At 34.8% G+C, this 21,213-nt stretch overlaps 1 protein-coding gene across 2 annotated transcripts in view; it reads right to left on the reverse strand.

Annotated features, from left to right (window-relative positions):
- Positions 1 to 3,686: 3,686 nt before the first annotated feature.
- Positions 3,687 to 21,213, reverse strand: part of POLK (DNA polymerase kappa) — a 98,097-nt gene continuing 80,570 nt past the window's right edge. For both annotated transcript variants that reach the window (XM_023207993.1, XM_023207994.1), the window contains exons 7-15: positions 20,222 to 20,461; positions 18,263 to 18,387; positions 16,750 to 16,916; positions 14,618 to 14,650; positions 11,312 to 11,408; positions 7,672 to 7,843; positions 4,550 to 5,509; positions 3,935 to 3,977; positions 3,687 to 3,790 (exon numbers count right to left, since the gene is read on the reverse strand). In XM_023207993.1, the coding sequence (XP_023063761.1) occupies positions 3,709 to 3,790; positions 3,935 to 3,977; positions 4,550 to 5,509; positions 7,672 to 7,843; positions 11,312 to 11,408; positions 14,618 to 14,650; positions 16,750 to 16,916; positions 18,263 to 18,387; positions 20,222 to 20,461 (1,919 nt within the window). In that variant the 3' untranslated portion in view covers positions 3,687 to 3,708. The remainder of the gene's footprint in view (positions 3,791 to 3,934; positions 3,978 to 4,549; positions 5,510 to 7,671; positions 7,844 to 11,311; positions 11,409 to 14,617; positions 14,651 to 16,749; positions 16,917 to 18,262; positions 18,388 to 20,221; positions 20,462 to 21,213) is intronic.

Raw genomic sequence — 21,213 nt, forward strand, 5'->3', positions numbered from 1 at the left:
CGGTAAAAAAATATTTGGTCAAACTGTCTACAGCTGTCTTTGGAAAGAAGACCAAATGCTGATTGAGGCGGTAGCCTTAGGGGAAATGCTAGAGAAAAACTAAAAATTTGGCATGGGATGGCTCTTTCTTGCTGTGTTCAGCAAGGTCCTAGAAGAAAGAAATATATTTTTTTCTCGACTGAAACTAGCTTGCAGAGATGGAGGAAAATATCTTGTTAACGAAAGCAGTTTTTGCCATTTTTTTCTTTTTATTATAAAGGTCATATATGAATAAGAATACATAAAATATATATGTATAAAGTGTATTTTAAAAGTGAACATCCATGCAATCACCAGCCAAGACAAGAAATAGAACACTGACAGCATCCCAAAAGCGCCAGGTGCCACTTCCCAATCACACTGCCTTACCTCTCCACAGAGGAAATCATTATTCTGGTTCTGGGGACAGCAAAACACTTGCTTTTCTTTACAGTTTTATCTCATATATATAAATATATACCCTTAAAACCATATAGTTGTTCAGTTTTTACTGTTTTAAACTTTATACAAATGGAATCATGTTGATGGCATCCCTCTGTGATTTGCTTCTTTTGCTCTATGCTATGTCTGTGATATTCATCTATGTTGTGATTAGCTATTTCCTTCATTTTCACCATTGTGTAGAATTCTATTGTTTCAACACAAATGCCATGGTAGAATTTAATCATTCTACCATTGCTGAATATTTGGTTCATTTCTAACTTTTGGATATTGCGGTGCTGCTATGAACACTAAAAAATTTTTTTCTAGGCCACCTTCCTGACTGGGCAGAACTTTCTTGTACATGCTTTCTAGGATACATGTTCAGTAGTTTTCCCAAGGCATTGTATTAGTTAGGGTCCTGACAGGGAAAAAAAATAACTGTAATGAAAGATAACCTGCAAAGATGTATACTTCAGAGTGCAATTGCTGGGTTTTGAGCACGTTTATCTTTAAATTTACTGAAGGACAAATTTTTCCACAGGGATTGTTTTCAATGTAAGAGCTGACATCATCACCAAAACTTAGTATCATTAGATCATTTCATTTTTGTAAATAAGGTAGAGATGTAATGATATCTCCTTGTAGTTTTATTTTTCACTTCCCAAATATTAATATGGCTGGGAATATTTTCATGTTTCTTGGTCATCTGGATTTCCTTTCATTTGAAATGCCATATAAAGTCTTTTGTCCAAATTTCTAATGACTATCTTTTCCTTACTGATTCATAAGGATCATTTATATATTCTGGACACAGTTTTTCACCAGTTATATATATTGCAAATATGGTGGTTCTTTATATTAGGTTTATATGAGGTTCACTAAGTAGGTAAGATTATGCATGCTTATTACCAGTCCTTGTAGTTTTGCTGTATTTTCTTCAAATGCCCCATATCAAAATTATAATAAAAAGAAAATGGGTTGGATATAATAGACAAAACAGGTAGTAAAGAATGTGAAGAAAATTCTGGGCAGAGAAAATAAAAATGAAGGCATAAGAGGGAGGAAGATTGGAAAAGTAAGAAAACCATCTCTATTAGATCTATAAAAGTTTTAAATTTTATTTCAAATATTATTAAATATTACTAAATGATTAACATTCAACTAAATAAATCCTTAAATGAAAATAATTTAGCATTTAATCTAAATTGAAGATAATAAAAATAAACTTAAGGCAAGACAGAAAACAATTCAATTGGTATTATTTACCTTTCAGTACATTAAATATTTCATTGAACTTAAATTTGTACAGAATTTACATAAGTAAATCACATGATCAAGAACCATAACACTACAACTTTGTATTTGCCACAGTGTATAATAACATCAGTCATGGGATTGGATTGGCACGCTAACCGGCATTAAGCCTAATTTAAACAATCTAGTAATTAAAAGTCCAGTTACCACTTTGCCAAAGTCTGTGAGTTCTTAATTAAGCTATTCCTAAAATATTATAATATATAAAATATATATTTAGATCATAAGCTAAAATATGAAAAACGAGGAGAGAAAACAAAAATATAAGAGAACAAAAGATTTAGCTCCTTAAAGAAGTAACAGAAAATGGTTCCAACTTCATGTCACAATTAAATAGTAATAATAACTATTATTATATTATTGAGACAGGGTCTCGCTCTTCATCCAGGCTGGAGTGTAGTGGCAAGATCTTGGCTGACTGCAGCCTCGACCTCCCAGGTTCAAGAGGTTCTCCTGCCTCAGCCATCTGAGTAGCTGGGATTACAGGCATGTGCCACCAAGCCTGGCTAATTTTTTTTTTTTTCGTTTTAGTAGAGATAGGGTCTTATCATGTTGCCCAGGCTGGTCTCAAACTCCTGACCTCAAGTGATCTGCCCACCTCAGCCTCCCAAAGTGCTGCCCTTACAGGTATGAGCCATTGTGCCTGGCCCAAATAAATATTTTTTTGAGAAGAACTCATTGATAGCACAAAAGTATTTGGAGAAACTACTTAAGCTAACTACTATTAAGCTCTCTTCTTTCACAAATATTAATAAAAATGTTGATAGAAATGTAACTAAGATATGTAATGTGTTTTAATACACATTAATCTTTTGAATTACACATTTTCTCTTGATGATGATGATGATGATGATGATGATGATGATGATGATGATGATGATTTTTTGAGACGGAGTCTCTCGCTGTGTCACCCAGGCTGGAGTGCAGTGGCGCGATCTCGGCTCACTGCAAGCTCCGCCTCTCGGGTTCACGCCATTCTCCCGCCTCAGCCTCCGAGTAGCTGGGACTACAGGCGCCCGCCACCACGCCCGGCTAGTTTTTTGTATTTTTTTTTTAGTAGAGACGGGGTTTCACCATGTTAGCCAGGATGGTCTCGATCTCCTGACCTCGTGATCCGCCCGCCTCGGCCTCCCAAAGTGCTGGGATTACAGGCTTGAGCCACCGCGCCCGGCCCTCTTGAAGATGATTAAAAAATGACTGTACAATTCTTTATAGATTTGTGGAAAGTACCAACATAATTTCACAAGAAATGAAATACTGCCATTTAAAAGTCCTGTATTAAAATAAAACTACTTTGAATCATCTTAGACTAAATATTTTAAAAAGTGATTCAAGTGCTTATTCATAAGATAACGGAATTCTAAATAAGAAAAGCCAGACTAAAAATTATATTTTAGGCAAAAACCATTTTAACGCAGATAATACTGTGATATTTATTTTCCTGAAGAAAACCACTTGTACTAGTTATGTTAATACTCTTCACAGAACTTAAGATAAATTTTAATTATGAATGCTCATGAAGTATTTAGATACTAGGATCAATGCCAACAAAGTAGTTAAGTGCTGAAAAATTCTTATGATAATATAGGTTTGTGTGAATCTTTGAGAGCCCTTACAAATATGTTTTTATATTCAGTATAAAAATAATAAAAAAAAACCTTCTTATCTCATTCCTAATTTCCCTTTTAAAAATTATCTCATAACAGCATTAATTTCCAATTGATGTATAATGGAAGTAAAATTCTCATGATTATAAAAAAGATATACAGAATCAGTATATATATATCTTAGAAAAGTAAACATCATCTGAGGAAGGATTATTGCACTTGCCTTCACTAAATAAATCTGCAAACTTAAAATGAGAAAGAACAAATTCATTTGATTATAAAATAACAAGTTTCAATTTAAAATTAATGATAAAATGTTCAATGTTTACTTAAAAAACATATCAAGGGTATGTTTGGGATTGTTTGGTTTTATTTTCTTTGATGAGTACTTTGTCATCAATCCTGGCCTAGAATTAAAAGGAACACACAATTAAAATGCAGGAAGAGATTCTAGAAAATAATTCATTTCTAATATTGATTACTTAATAATTTATAAAATGATTGAATTTTCATATTGTAGCCAGCTTTATTAAAGCTCAAATTAGCCATACCTTTTTGTTTTTGTTACAGCCTTCTGTACTCCACTTGAGCTACCTTTAGAGGAAAGAAAAGTCAAGAAATTCCATAATGAATAATACGAAATAATTAAAAAGTTGTACAAAAATTTAAAAAGTTAAAACTTACTCATTGAATATAATAACTTCCTTGGTACTATATAGTTCATATGGAAACACACCAAAAACAATAATTTCTTTGTAATTTACTAATTTTATTAGCATTACACTTAATTTTACTGGTGAAATTTGGGTAGAGTCAGCACTACCAAAAAATAAGTTAAAGAGGCTTTCTGGTTATGCAGTTATAGTTAATTTACCACTGTGTCTTCGCAGATATTCTCTGAAGGAATTTCTTTTTTGATTAGATCACTCAGCTCCTTAAACTTTTGAGTTCATTCTGTGCTAAATCAAGATCAAAGTTTTCCCCAAATTCACAATCTATAGGCTTGAGTTAATTCTAACCTATGGCAAGGTAACCAACATTTCCCTAAATGGTGGCATACACAAACTACCCATTTAATAGTATATGTTTCAGATTTAACAATCTCATTAATTTTAATAAAACATATTCCTAGAAAATCATGCAGTTTAAAATGACTACACACTCACCAGTACTTCTGGAGCTTTCTTTGGGTTGATTAACTGGGTTAACTTTGTCCTTTCTTAATTCTTGAATAAAATTTTTATTTAAGCAAACATCCACATGCACATTGAACAAGGTTAGATCTGAAGTCTTTTGTTCTACATTACAAACAGGACAAACTAGAGCTTGGCCTGTTATCACTTCACATAAGTAAGGCTGGCAGGATTCTTGTCTGCTTAATAATCCAACATCTTCGTTTTCCAACGAAACAGTGCAAGAAGAATTCTGATGACAGTGCTCAATATTAAAAGACTTGTCTGGGAGATTAGAACATTCCTCCTTGATATGCTTATTACTTAAAGCATCTATGCTTTCTGCTTTAGATGAGTTATCTATAGTATCTACTAAAGCTACACAATCTACTGAAGACACTTCTTTAATTTTTGGATGGGCTTCATAATCTTGCTTCTCACAAAATGAAGAAGCAGGAACATTTTCTTTCTTGTTGACTCTGGTAGCAGAAACATGTGAACACGAGAACACTTCAGAGTTTTCACTGATTGAAGATCCATCAAGACATGCATCTACATGTTTATTAAAGGCTTCCAGACTGATGCACCCTTGTGCCCTAAAGCAAACAGGACAGGTAAATATCTGACAGGTATCTGAATTCTCTGATATTTCCAAATTCTCACTCATCTTCTTCTTTAAAACTTCGAATGGTTGTGATGTCTGGAAACTTTGTTTATTCACGGTTTCACATTTAAATGTATCTTGGCGACACCATTTCCTTTCTGATCGTTTTTTATCAAAGAAACTCTTCTTATGAGACATTTCTAGAGGTTTTACAAACGTATCTTTGTCCGTTTTCTCTAGTATACACCCAGTGGCTGACAGGGCTTGGTTTCCAGCCTGTAAAAAGCCAATAATGCTCCTTTGTTGGTGTTTCCTGTCTTCTTCATTGGGAAAACTAGATATCCGAACACCTAAATTAAACCAATCACAATCAATTTCACATTGAACAAAGCCAATTCACTCACAATGCATAAAAACATTTTGTCTAGTGCTATGACATATGCAAAAGGTTGGCTAGAGAGAAAAAATAAGTCACATTTCAAAGCTGGTATTATAAGTACAAATTTACCTTCCTTTATAAAAGAATATCATTAAATATTAACTATCTATTTGGAGTTAGCATAACGATGTAGGATTTTAATTCATATATGACACATACCATTACATTAATACCAGTAACTAACTGGAGTCAACTATACAGACTCTTTAGCTCTTTTTTTCCTAATAAACTTTATTTTTTAGAGAAATTTTATGTTCACAGCAAAATTGAGCAGACGGTACAATGAGTTCCCATAGATTCCCTTCCCCTACACAAGTATACCCCTCCACCCCAACTATCAACATGTGGCACCAGAGTGGTACATCTGTTACAATCTGTAAACCTACATTGCCAGAACATTGTCACTCAAAGTCCATAGCTTACACAGGGTTTACCCTTGGAATACATTCTGTGTGCCTGGACAAATTTATAATGATGTGTCATTATAGAATCATACAGAATCATTTCATTGCCCTAAAATTCCTGTGTTTTGCCTATTCATCCCTCTTTCTCCTCTTAACTCCTGACAATCAATTATTTTTTATGGTACTCATATTTGCCTTTTCCAGAATCTCATATGGTTGGAATCATACAGTATTTAGCTTTTCCAGATTGGCTTCTTTTATTTAACATTATGCAGTTAAGTTTCATTCATGTCTTTTCACGAACTGATAATTCACTTCTTTTCTGTGCTATTATTCCACTGTCTGTATGTACCACAATTTATTTATCCATTCACGTACTGAAGGGCATGTTGCTTGCTTCAAAGTTTTGGCAATTATGAATTAAGCTTCTATAGATATCTGCTCTTTGGCTTTTTTTTTTTTTTTTGAGGTGGAGTTTCACTCTTGTCGACCAGGCTGGAGTGCAATGGTGTGATCTCAGCTCACTGCAACCTCCACCTCCCAGGTTCAAGTGATTGTCCTGCCTCTGCCTCTCGAGCAGCTGGGATTACAGGTGCCCACCACCGTGTCCAGCTAACTTTTTGTAGTTTTAGTAGAGATGGGGTTTCACTATGTTGGCCAGGCTGGTCTCGAACTCCTGACCTCAGGCGATCCACCTGCCTTGGCCTCCTAAAGTGTTAGGATTAGAGGTGTGAGACACCACACCTGGCCTGGCTCTTTTAATTAACAGTTTATTCAGTAGATTTCAGTGTGTGCTGTATCTTTCATAAATGAAAGTATGGCTAGTGACCCACTCCTTACTAGTAAAATGTGCATTTGGAGTCCTGATCCATATATATACTTTCAACCAGTTCATTTTGGAAACATGGCTTGTTAGTTTTTACCATGTAATGGCTGGAGATGTGATTTCACAATGTCACAATCCTTTATCTGTAATTCCAAACTCCAAAAAGTTCTGAAAATTGTAAGCAACAAGTGATACCTGATGACTAAATTAAAGTCATCAGTCTTTACAGTCTCTGAATATTTTGTTTTGCTACAGAAATATTAATATGTTTGAATAGGGGGTGTTGCCCCAGATCCACAAAGTAGTATTACAACATAATATACTCTACATGCACTGAATTTGCTTTCCAAAATCTGAAAAGTTTTGAATTTTGAAAGACACCTGGCCACAAGAATTTCATTAAGTTATGAGGAAAAGAACAACTTTAATTGGCTCTTACTGGAATTAAACTAATGATCATGGCTTCACACATCAGGGTCTAATAATTAAGATAAATGGCAGCAGCAAAGGAAGAACTTCCTAAACAGATTTAAGAAATAAAATGAAGGCGAGAATATAGGTGCTCATTGACTTACAATAGGATTGTATCCAGATAAACCCACTGTAAATTGAAAACATAATAAGTCCACTTACAATACTTTCAATTTATGACAGGTTTATGGGGATGTAACCGCATTGTAAGTCAAGAGTGTACTGAAAGCATACAGTTTTCCCACCATCGCAAAGTTGAAAAATCATTAAGTTGAACCATTGTTAAGTTGGGGGCCCCCTGTATTCCCAAAGTTAATTATTTGGGAAAACCTAGCAGATTTAAGGAAAAACAAAACAATAAAAAAGTCATACCCATAAGTCTTAATCTCAAGGGATGTGGAAAATCAGCATCAATTTCTGTTTTTAGCAATTCCTTAGCAATGGCAAATATTTCTTCTGCAGTAGAAACAACAGATGAAACTGTAGATGCACGAGTTTTTACTTCAAAATTCACATTCTTCAACTTAATGGTAACAGTTCTACCCTATAACATATACAATATGTTATTTATTTATTTATGAGACAGAGTCTCTCTCTGTTGTCCATGCTGGAGTGTGCTGGCACAGCTGTAGCTCACTGCAGCCTTCAACTTCTGGGCTCAAGTGATCCTCTTGCCTCAGCCTCCTGAGTAGCTAAGATTACAAGTGCATGTCACTACACCAGCTAATCTTTTATTTTTTGTAGAGATGGAGTCTCACTGCGTTATCTAGGCTAGTCTCAAATTCCTGGCCTCAAGCGATCCTGGCCTTGAAAAGTGTTGCGATTATAGGCATGAGCTACCGCACCCAACAGAATACATTATTCTGTCTGACTTCCTAACTTCTAGAAAAAAGTCATTTACATGTTAGAAAAATTCAGAAGGGTTTACGGACATAAGATTATGGAAGTATAACCAATTATTTATAAAACATGGTGATAAAAATACCACAAAGAATAAGAGGCCGGGCGTGGTGGCTCACGCCTGTAATCCCAGCACTTTGGGAGGCCGAGGCGGGCGGATCACGAGGTCAGTAGTTCAAGACCAGCCTGGCCAATATGGTGAAACCCTGTCTCTACTAAAAATACAAACATTAGCTGGGCGTGACGGCAGGCGCCTTTAATCCCAGCGACTGGTGAGGCTGAGGCAGGAGAACAGTTTGAAGCTGGGAGGCGGAGGTTGCATTGAGCCGAGATCACACCATTGCACTCCAGCCTGGGTGACAGGGCAAGGCTCCACCTCAAAAAAAAGAAAAATAATAATAATAAAAATACCATTTTAGCCAAAAACTTTTACTCCCCTTTCCAAACACAAGCTGAAATCCCATTTTATTTTGTTTTTGAGATGGGGGTCTCACTCTATTGCCCAGGCTGGAGTACAGTGGTGTGATCATGGCTCACTGCAGCTTTGACCTCCCAGGCTCATGTTATCCTCCTGCCTCAGCCTCCCAAGTAGCTGAGACTACACACTCGTGCCACCATGCCCAGCTAATTTTTAATTTTTTTTTTGTAGAGACGTGATTTCACTGTGTTGTCCAGGCTGGTCTTGAACTCCTGGGCTCAAACAATCTCTTGCCTCAGCTTCCTAATGTGCTGGGATTACAGGCATGAGCCACTATGCCTGACCCAAAATCCCATTTTAGCCAGTAATTATTATTCCCCTTCCCAACTGAATTTTTTTGTTTGTTTTTTGTTTTAGACAGAGTCTCACTCTGTTGCCCAGGCTGGAGTGCAGTGGCGGGATCTCGGCTCACTGCAGCCTCTGCCTTCCAGGTTCCAGTGGTTCTCCTGCCTCAGCCTCCAGAGTAGCTGGGATTACAGGTGCCCGCCACCATTTTTAGTAGGGATGGGGTTTCACCATGTTGGCCAGGCTGATCTCAAATTCTTGACCTCAGGTGATCCACCCACCTCAGCCTCCCAAAAAGCTGGGATTACAGGAATGAATCACTGTGCTTGGCCCCACAACTGAATTTTTATGAAAGGCCATTACATTAAGGGAAAGGTTAAATGATCACTTTTACTTTTACTGAATCTCTTTTGGAGGTTGATTCATTATTTACAAAGGAAGGAAAAAAATCTTTCTAAAAGTGTCTCACTGAAAAGGACTTATGAATACCTCACACTTATTGTGTGCCTTCTGCATTGTCAGATGCTATGCCAAATAATTTAAATGTAAGAATTCCTTTTACAGTTAAGTGTTTTATGAGTGCAGGGTTTCAGTGGAGACAATGAAACAGTTCTAGAGATGGGTGGTGGTGATGGTTATAAAACAGTATGAACTGTACACTTAAAAATGGTTAAAATGGTAAATCTTATGTTATGTATATTTTAGTATCCCCTGGAGGAGGAAGTTAATTCTTGCTCTCTCTCATCTGAGGGTAGATTAGATTTACTGACTTACTTCCAAAGGGAAAAACACTAACTTCACAGTGGAGAAGCCTAGCAAACAGTAACCAAGTAATGAAAGTTAATATCATCCATGACATCATGTGGCTATTACATACCCCATGATAGGATATTATGAGAAGGGCACTTCCTCTCTGTGATATTCTTTCTAAAAATCCGTAACCCTGATCTACTTATGAGAAAATCGTCAGACAAACCCAGATTGGGCGGCATTCTGCAGAATACCTGTATAGTAATACCCAAGACTGTCGAGGTCATGAAAAAGAAGGAAAAACTAAGAAACTATCACAGACCAGGAAACCGGAGAGACATGACAGCTAAATGCAATGTAGTCCCCTGGATTGAATTCTGGAAGGCAGGGAGGATATTAATGGAAAAATAAGTAAACTCCAAATAAAGTCTGGGGTTGACTTAATAATTGGCAATGAATGAAATACCAGTTTCTTACTTTTGACAAATGTACTCTGGTAATATGTTAATAATGGAGGAAACCAGGTGAGGAGTATGCTGAAATTCTATTATTTTTGTGACTTTTCTGGAAACCTAAAATGATCATAAAATTAAATGTTTATTTAAACATTTTTTAAAAAGAAAATTATTTAAACTCAAGGTATGATAGAGAAGGACTATGAGAAAAATACTCATAAGATATCCCACTCTTGGTAGTAATTTTTTTATAACAAATTTTTCACTGATTAGCGTAATAGTTTTACTGATGCATTATATGAACATAGTAAGTTATCACATGTACCTCATAGTTTTGATCTTTGTAAAGATCAAATAAGTGTACTTGGGATATCTATCACCTTAAATATTTGTATTTTCATTATGCTAGAAACATGCAAATTATTCTCTTCTAGCTATTCTGATATGTAAAATAGATTAGTGTACACTATAATCACCTTACTGATCTATTGAACACTAGGTCTCATTTCTTCTATCAAACCAGATATTTGTTGTACCTGTGTAGCAATTTTAAAATACCTTTTTATTACGCTTTGTACTGATTCTACCTCTGGTTTGAGAGTGTTGGGAATACTCTAAATATAAATTGTTGTGAGTGAAGATTATAAAATAGCAAGTTCAAAGCCTTATAGATTTTGTTGTCCTGTGTTAAGCAACCTGGATTACAAGCTTGAAACAAAATGCCTATTTTTGAAAGTCATTGTCTAAGTAAGAAAAACATTAAAGGATGATTGGAAAGACATTTGTAATATGTGAATACAATTCTTTGGAAATTCTTTCTTCTGCCATATTCTCTAATGCCAGTGTAACTCTGGTTTTAACTTATTCAAATATACTCCTGAGGTACAGGAGTAAAGTCCTCTGAATTATACTGAACCACTCTATCCTCACAAGTTGCTTCTTCATAGAATCACCTCATCACAGACTCCAGACATAGGTCAAAATTGGATTTGTATCTGACTGTTGGTGATAGGACTGCACTATTCTGACGTTTATTAATTTGTATTCACCTTTAAGAATAATGTGTAATCTAACTCTAGGTTTAAGGTAGCATTTTATTATTAAAAAACTTAAAAACTAAGGACACCATATCAAAATAAAGCACCTTAAGTCCTTCTTTCTGTAGATCTCGAGCAAGTTCACTGCAAAGTTCTTCACATAGGCTGTATTGTTCTTCCGCTTTATTTATCTCACTGAATGTCCTAGAAAGACAAGAATAATTTTGGTGCACAAAGTAAACTATAATCCAGGATAATTTGGAAATGGTATGCATGTTTATATGGCTAGCATGAAGTTATATTTTCTGCAGTAGAAAATAAAGTTTTCAGATGAACTAAAATTTAATTAAGTAAAAACATCTAAGATCTATATAAATAATGGAAACCCACTTAAACAGGAAAGTTTGATTAGCAAAGAAACAATTTTATGCTGTTGCTCTATTATATCACAAAAGATAATTAAAATTACCAACAGATAATGGTAATGCCTCCAGAACTTAAAACAAATTAGGGTATATGTATATATAGACTTTGTTACAGAAGATTATGTTAAGAAAGTCCAAATGAGAACATCATTCTAATTACTGTACATGGATTTTTCTGGATGAGAAACATCATTAACTAGATTTAAGGGGTTGGCTCATGAAACCTAGGCAGAGTTGTTTAATAGACAGCTGAAAATAAAAGTCTGATAAGATTAAATGTAGGTATTTTGAATTCATCTACAAAAGAGTGTTGAAATAAGTTGACAAGTGATATTAACATAAAAGAGGATAATACAAAGAGACCAGAATGATGAGTATGGACCCTGAGCAAGTAACTCTTCAGTAAAGAGTCTCCTTTCTACTTCTAACCTTAACCTCAGCTACTCAGTTCTCTTCCCTAGTGGCAACCAATGTGTCAGCTTCTTATTCTTATGAATTCCTTAGAAATATTCCACATATACGCGCGCCTATAGTTCCAGCTACTCGGGAGGCTGAGGCAGGAGAAGGGCGAGAACCCGGGAGGCGGAGCTTGTAGTGAGCCAAGATTGCACCACTGCACTCCAGCCTGGGCAACAGAGAGAGACTCCATCTCAAAAAAAAAAAAAAAAAAAAGAAATATTCCAAGTGTATATATATATAATAAGCAAACCATTAGACATTTTCCTCTCATTTTTTATATAAACAGTAGAATTTTAGATACATTGTTTAGTACCCTGCTTTTCTCAATTTATCATGGTGACAGTTCCCCATGAGTAAATGATTTCCTCATTTTTATATAGCAGCATAATATTCTAATTTAATGATGTAAGGTAATTTAACCAATTCTCTATTCATGGATATTACAGTTTTTTTCTATCATAAAAAATGCAATGAGTAGTAACCCTGTATATATGTAAAATGACATGTAACTACATCTCTGGAATTAATTCTTAGTAAAAGAATTACGGCATCAAAGTACATGTATCTGTGATTTTGATATATATTATCAAATTTCTTACCCCCTGTGGTAGGCTAGATAATGGTCCCTAAAGATGTCCACATCCTAATCCCTGAAATCTGTGAACCTAGTATCTTACATGACAAAAGGGACTTAGTAGATGTGATTAAATTCTGACAGAGGATTACTCTAGAATGTCCATGTTTGCCCAATGTAATCCCAAGGGTCCTTATAAGGAGGCAGGAGGGTTACAGTCAGAGAAAGAAGTTGCTGAGGCTATGAGGCAAAGCTTCTATGGCCTCTAGAACCTTTTCATAAAGAAATGGACTCCCTCCCAGAGCTTCTAGAAGAAATGGAGCTCTACCAACACATTAACTTTAGAACCACTGATTTTCAGAATGATAGAGAATAAATCTGTGTTGTTTTAAGCCACTAAATTTGTAGAAATTTGTTTTAATAGCAATAAAAAAAACCTAATGTACTCCCTCTAAAGTTTACACATTTTCATTCCTAAGTTTTGCCAACAGAGTATGTTAGAATCTTTGCCAACCTCATTAGTGAAAGAAAGGTATCTGAGAGAACTTTCAATCTGTATTTCTTTAATTATAAATGAAAATGGTAATATTTTCACTTGTTTTAAGAGCCATTTGTATTTCCTTTTCTGTTAATTAATTAGACCTTTGTTCATTTTTTCTGTTGGCTTACTGTCCCTTTTTTTATTGATTATGAGTTCCTTCTGTATTAGAGAAGTTAGTTTGTGATATAAATTGCAACCTCCTTTCCCCCAACTTCATACCAAATTTGAGGTTATATTGCCCATTTTAAAAAGCCAAGAGGAGACAGTTTCCAGAAAAAAAAAGTGGAGAACACATTCCTGTACATCAAATAGTGCTCCCAATAACAGAGAAAATGGCAGAGAAATTTATCAAATAGGGCAATACTATTTTGCTTTTGGATGCTTTTTTTTAAATCTCTCTTTGCTTGTTTTCATATGGACCAAAAATTAAAATAGCAATTTTTATCAAAGCCATTTATTATGCTGTCCTGTAAAAGTTATTCAGCTTTTCTGACCACAAATAACATATGTGAAATATGAACACAACCTTGTACTAGGGTCAGTGTTTTGTTTTGTCTTGTTTTGATTTTGAGACAGAGTCTCACTCTGTCGCCCAGGCTGCAGTGGAGTGGTGCCACTTCAGCTTACCGCAAACTCCGCCTCACGGGTTCAAGCAATTCTCTTGCCTCAGCCACCCAAGTAGCTGACATTAAAGGTGTAAGCCACCATGCCAGGCTGATTTTTGTATTTTTAGTAGAGAAAGGGTTTTGCCATGTTAGCCAGGCTCATCTCGAACTCCTGGCCTCAAGCGATCTGCCCACCTCAGCCTCCCAAAGTGCTGCGATTACAGGTGTGAGCCACCTTGCTGGGCCCTAGGTCAGTGTTTCTTAAACGTCTCAGTGGAACCTTGCTGCTTTGAGGAGATAATTGAAGGACGTTTCAAACAATGACTTATTTCCCCAAACAGTAAGTTTCCATCATTATTTCGTTTGGTTTTCAAACAAGATTGTAAACCACTAAGCTCTCTTTCATCAGTAATATTTTACTGTTTGATTAAGCCTCTGCTTAATCACCAATATTGAAATAGTTTTAGGAAGAATTCCAATTGTTACTTCTTAAATTTCTGAATACTCAATTGTCCTTATAAACAAGCTAGAAATTAAGATATGAAATTCTAAAATGCTTGGTTTTCACTAGGTAGGATTAAAACCAACATTAAAAAATAGCTGAAGTTAATTTCTGAGATTATAGTAACTGAAAATAATAGTCTTATAACAAGGCATTTACTGCAGGGAGTGTGAATTACTAAAAATTGTTATAGTAATTTGCAAATAGATTTCTTATTTCAGTGATATTTACTAAAAATTAATTCAATATTAGTTTAAAATAACATGAATTATGCACAATTAACAATAATTAATAAATAAAACATTACCTCTCAACGCTCATACTCTTCCTCTCTCCATCCCTTGAAATGAAAAAAAGAGTATCTTTCAAAGACTGAGTTGTTTTTAGTTAACGAAGAGGATTTAACATATCAATTACCTTTTAGAGATCTCAAATTTTTTATTAAAATTTATACATCATGAAAAACAGTTTTTTATCTAAAAATAAATCAGCAAAGAACATAGACAGGTAAGATGCTAATATGATTATGAATCAAGTCTATATCTATTGAAAAGAACAAATTTGAAAATAGGTAGATATTAGAAACTGCTTCTATTAAAAGCCTGACTATCAAAAACCACAACTTATAAAAACAAATAGGAAGTGATAGTGTAATATCTTCCAGTTATAAAATATAATTGAATTTTAAATAATTTAAAATCAGTTATCTAGTTTTTGGCTTAGAATATTAACTTCTTTCTCCCACAGCCTATTCATTATTCATTTATACCACTATATAGAACCTCAGTCAGAATTTGGTACACAGCTATAGGATGAAGATTGGGAATCTGAACCACCTAGTTTGGCTGTATTCTAGCTTTTCTGACAGGATTAGTTAAAACCAAAAAGTTGAAATGACATGTAGAGTACTCATTTTCCAAATATTTAGTGAACCTATTATGATTCAAGCACTGTTCTAGAACTTGAGGATACAGTAATGAAGGAAACAGACCAAGTACTTGCCCTTAGGAAATGTATATATCCCATTGGAGAGAGACAGAGAAACAAATATAGTAGTAAATATGGAACGGGTTAGAAGGGGAGAAGTACTCTGATTAAAAAGCAAAGCAGAATAAATAGAGAATATGGACAGAGGGAAAGGCAGGCTTTGTATTTTTTATTATAAATTACCTATGAATTTCATGTAAAAGCCTTACCTGCATCTCTAAATACCACAAGTTAATATATGTTATGTTACATCAGAACTATATTGTTTTCAAGCACTATGGAAATAAAAAAAATTTTGGATTAAAAATGAAGTTTTATTTCCTGCTATCTTCAAATATAATTATTTATGGTGCTGTGATATCTTTATCTTTCATTATGCCCACTGAAGATCAAAGTCAGCTAACTGTGGACTCAAAAGATTGAAGAGCAGGAAGAGATGAGAAAAGCAATACAACAAGCCTTGCACTCACTGTAAAATTTAGTAGGCTTAATTGGTCCATCAATTTTACATGCATCCTCATTGATTTTTATTGCTGTCCTTCAGTTTAAATACAAGAGTATAAAGGAGTCATTTTGAGGACAGGCTGACAAGGTGACAACAAAATTGTAAAAATAGTGCCCAGTGTTGACTTCCACGATTCCCAGTCTTTTAAAATTTCCTTCTTTTCACCTACTATCCCACAACAATTTACCTTCTACCTCTAGGGTTCCTCTTTTTAAGACCTACATGAAAGAGTGGCAGGGAAGAAAACCCAGGGTATTTCCTCCAGCTGTTCCCTCTTCTAGCCTTTGCCTGGCAGGCTCCCTCAGGTCTCTCTGCCTTTGGATGATGGTTGCTAACGCTTCACACTTACTCCCCAGTCATTTTCTATGCCCTCACTCTGCTTTACTTTCTTCATTTGTTTATTTGATTATTTTCCATCTCTCACACTAGTCTGTAAACTCCACGAGGGCAGGAATTTGTCCTATTCACTGCTGTTATCCACAATGCCTAGAATAGTCCTAACACTAAGTAAAGTACTCAGTACTAAATGAATTTACAAATCTGGAAAAGAAAAGAAATGTAGTTTAAGGCTTTCAAAGAATCATTACATCTCCTTCCTTAAAGGGTGAATTATGGAATATGGCCATCTTTCTTTTCACAACAACCTGACTACTGGCATTTCTTAGGTTCTGAACAAAGAACAAGGTAGGGATAAAAAAGAAAGTAGCTATCATTCCTCTTGTCTCTCTACCCAACTGCTGACGCCACAACCTAGGAGTGATTCTTTATTCTTCTTTTCCTTTCCTCCTACATCAAATCTGTTGACTCTAATTCAAACATTATATTTTGAATTAAACTAGCCTAAAAGAATTTTAAAACATGTTATCCAGATAGCCTCATCTCAATGGTTAAAACTGATATTGCAGCAAACGCTAAAGAAAAAGCAGAATGACAATACATATAGATACCTTGTCAGGTATGTTGAACCTAGACCCAAGGAGATATGAAGGAAATAATGCCAAGATGTTTCAGAGAAAAGGAGAGAAAGCAATGCCCTCTGTTGGTAAAGTTCTGTACATGTAATAATTCCAAGGGCCTTCAACATTTTCTCTGTAACTTTTCCTATTCCAGAAACCTAGAAAAGAATCAATATTTATTATTAATAGATTTTAAAGTTAAGCTAAAAATTGAGATTACAATCTCATTACACTTTTTTATTGGGGGGGGATGGAGTCTCGGTCTTGTTGACCAGGCTAGAGTGCAGTGGCGCCACGTCGGCAACCTCTGCCTCCTAGGTTGTTCAAGCGATTCTCCTGCCTTAGCCTCCTGAGTAGCTGGGATTACAGACATGTGCCACCATACCTGGCTAATTTTGTATTTTTAGTAGAGATGGGGTTTCTCCATGTTGGTCAGGCTGGTCTCTAACTCCTGACCTCAGGTGATCCGCCCACCCTGGCTTCCCAAAGTGCTCATTTTATCTTTTATAATCGATAAAAGGTATGAATAATGTGACTATCTTCACAAGTCATGCAAGAAAACTGCTTTAATTACTTTTTGACCACATTTACTAAACTAGGGCTTCATGTAATTTCAAAAGGCATTTAAAACAGGAGTGCTGTGTTCATACAAACTTGGGGAATGGTGGGATTAACAAATTTAAGTGAAACTTTTTATTCCAAGATTTATGAATCTTTAATATATTAATATGCATAGTGATACATGAAGAGTAGTACACTCCAAAGGTATTTGACCCCAGAACCTTTTTAAAGGGAATACCTATTCATACTTGAAAAACATATTGGAAAACACTGCTTTGCAGCTACACCTTACATATACTAGTCAGTAATCACTCTATATTACATACTGAGCATTGAAAAATATTTAAATTCATTCATGTACATTATGTTGAATGAGAAAAGAAAGTCCTAGAACATCATATACAGTAGTGTATGGTGCAATTATTGAAAAAAAAAGTATATATATGCAGAAAAATCTAGAAGCTCTAAAAAATAATAAAGTATACACTTTCTGGAAGCCCTGAGGGATAATTTTACCATTTTTAAAATGGCAAAATATTTTGGTTTATTCTTTGTCAAAAACAATTAAAATTCTAAATCTCTTTGAAGCATCATGCCCATTAATCTAGCAGCAATCTGGACTTTAGAACAAAGATAGCACTAAGTTACAGATGAAGGGACTGTTAGAAATATTCTTTTCATTTCCCTTCTCCTTGGCAGGAATTCACTTAAAAATCTGTGATTATTACTTTCTTAAAAGTTTACAGCAAATAAGCTAAATCTCACTTTTAGGGTTTCACAGAAAGGTTTCTTCCAGTTCAAATTCAATCACCCATTATAGCTCTTGCTTGTTATCAATTGTTTTAAAACATTTTAGCAAAGAATGATTAACTATTGACCTACATAGTATCTCTTCAGAATTCAGAGTACATATATAAAAATAAACTGTATGTAAAAATCTTACCTTTCTAATGGGTAAATCCTTGATGAAGTCCATCACAGCTTGTCTATTGGGAAGAATTTGGTATTGTCCATTTGGTTTATTCTTATCACTGCATACTTTTGCTAACATTGTATTTGGGGCAATGCCTTAAAAGAAGAATACTCTGATAACTCAAAGGAGTTGATATGTATGACTTTTAAAAACACAATAACAAAACAGAAAAAAAATGTTAATTGCAAAAAATCTCAAATGATATATAATGCTACTTTAAAAATAACATTTGATTACCATCTATGTCCCCAGGGCTTGCTATGGTTTTAGGAAAAGAAACTGTACTAGTTATTGTGGCAGCAAAAATGAGAAATATTTAATTCTCCATGATATTTTTAAATGTAAGAGTAATTTCTGAGCTAAGTAATATTAAGTGTAATTATTAGTTTACTTACTACCTTTAGTAGGAATACAGAATTTTTTATTTTTTCCAGATGGAGGCTTGCTCTGTCGCCCAGGCTGGAGTGCAGTGGCGCAATCTTGGCTCACTACAACCTCCACCTTCTGGGTTCAAGTGATTCTCCTGTCTCAGCCTCCCAAGTAGCTGGGATTAGAGGCATGCACCACCACGCCTGGGTAATTTTTGTATGTTCAGTAGAGACAGGGGTTTCACCATATTGGTCAGGCTGGTCTCGAACTCCTGACCTCAGGTGGTCCGCCAGCTTTAGCCTCCCAAAGTGCTGGGGTTACAGGCGTGAGCCATCATGCCCAGCCCAGATTGTTTTTATAGTGGTTCTATATCTACCTTTCAGAAAAGATCCAGAATTTAGGGTGGATGTTTACTCTTTGAAAAGGTCTTTTGCATAGATTATCCACATAAAGCAAAAAATCGAAGATTCTGGTTATAGTATATTTAAAATAATAATTAGATTGGTGTATCCTTTTTATGTTATTCACAGAACAAATTACTATTTTTCAGAAAGATGTTTTACAATTTCTAGGAATCCTGATTAAGATAATTTGAAATAGGTATATTCAAATATATTCATTAAACAGTTCATGTCAATTGTTATATAGATCTTCCTAAAATACATTATTCATCCTCATGTTTTGGTGTAGAAAGAAAAGATTTACCTAATCACAGTTTGGCTTTTACAAGATACTTCAGGGTCCTCATGATGAATAATAGTTATTATGCTAAGAGACAGTGATGGCCTCATGGGTTAACAACATATGTAAATTTGTTTTTCCTTTACCAGATGATCCTGGATTGCTATGTTGCTAGTTAGTATTTCTTTTGTCTCCTACCTTGTGGCCATCCGGGTTCTCTCCTGTAATGTAATCTTGGACAGGATTGAAGTCTCCCAAGGAAAAACTAATAATCAAGTATTACATGCAAAACCAATAAAAATATATTTTGTGCTAGAAAAAGATAGCTATATGAAATTTATGGGTCGGGCATGGTGGCTCACACCCGTAATCCAGCACTTTGAGAGGCCAAGGTGGGCGGATCACGAGGTCAGGAGGGATCAAGACCATCCTGGCTAACATGGTGAAACCCCATCTCTATTGAAAATACAAAAAATTAGCTGGGCATGGTGGCATGCACCTATAGTCCCAGCTACTCAGGAGGCTGAGGCAGGAGAATTGCTTGAATCCAGGAGGCAGAGGCTGCAATAAGCTGAATGAGATTGCCCCACTGCACTCCAACCTGGGCGACAGAGCAAGACTCCATCTCAAAAAAAAAAAAAAAAAAAAAAAAAAGAAATTTATAATCTCTTTTTTCTTCAGGCTCATAGTCTGCTTAATTCCAATTTACTTACTAGGTTCACAGCTATTCTGAATAGGTGAAGTCATTAGAAGTTGAATCAAAGACTAGATAAGTAAAATGTTACTAAATACTTTATAATGAGAAACTACTAATATTACACTTGAATTAGCCAGTCTGAAAATTATAACTATAGTGGCCACCAATACCCTTTTAAATACCTGCACTGGCTGTCAATGTTGTTTTTTGCTCGATTCTGAAACGAATTTCCTTTACCACTTCCTCCGCTGATGTTCCAAAAACAATTGAGTTTTGGAGTATTTGAGGACTGCTTTGTTCTTCAAAGTTCACTTGGAAAGGATCTCCTGGGGGCTGCAAATCAGAAGGACTCTCTTCAAAAAGTAGTGGAGAGATGGATCGTTCATGCTCACTCAGTTTATTAATTTCCTTTCCTGGATTATCTAAATCATAAACAGGAACAATAACTCACATTTATTTTAAGAAGTATATACTTCATAAGTTAGGTTTCCCTACATTATTTCTGAAGACCAAAAAAAAAAAAAATCTAGTTTAGCTTAGTTTCTAGGATCCAAGATCAGAAATGCCATCATTTATCATTTAATGTTTTATAACTGTTAAAGAGAACACTGATTATGAATTTTTCCTAACAAGACTATTATCCATTTCCACAACATAAATATTAAAAGAAAATATCCTACATAAAACTCTTTAATGTTCGTACCTAAATTAATTGAAATTCAGAATTGGGTTTCAGTTCACATTACCTTTTCCTTAAAAAAAAAAAAAAAAAAAAAAGGAAATCTTTTCTTTATTCTCCTTTAGGAAGAAAAAGAATCTTCTAAAATTAGAATTTAGGAATGAGGAAAAAGGCATTTAAGCAACATATAATAATTACACCTGAAAATAAAGTTTTGTTTTTAGAAGGAAAAACACTTAACTTTTCTTCATTCATGGAAGAAACCTTTTAGATTTTAAAATAATCTGAATTTTCTTCTTTCAAATGCTGACTTTAATTTTGATTTGCTTGTTTATAAAGTATCACTTTGACTAAGGGCACATTTGTAATAAATAGAAATTACCTCTGAAAGTTATGCTTTGAATATACAAATTCTTAAGGTCTGATTGGATGATCCAAGTTTAAGAAAAAGAGACGTTATTATTAATAGGCTATAAACTATTATTACAAAGTAAA

Source organism: Piliocolobus tephrosceles, chromosome 4, assembly GCF_002776525.5.
Source record: "Piliocolobus tephrosceles isolate RC106 chromosome 4, ASM277652v3, whole genome shotgun sequence".
NCBI classification, from domain to species: Eukaryota; Metazoa; Chordata; class Mammalia; order Primates; family Cercopithecidae; genus Piliocolobus; species Piliocolobus tephrosceles.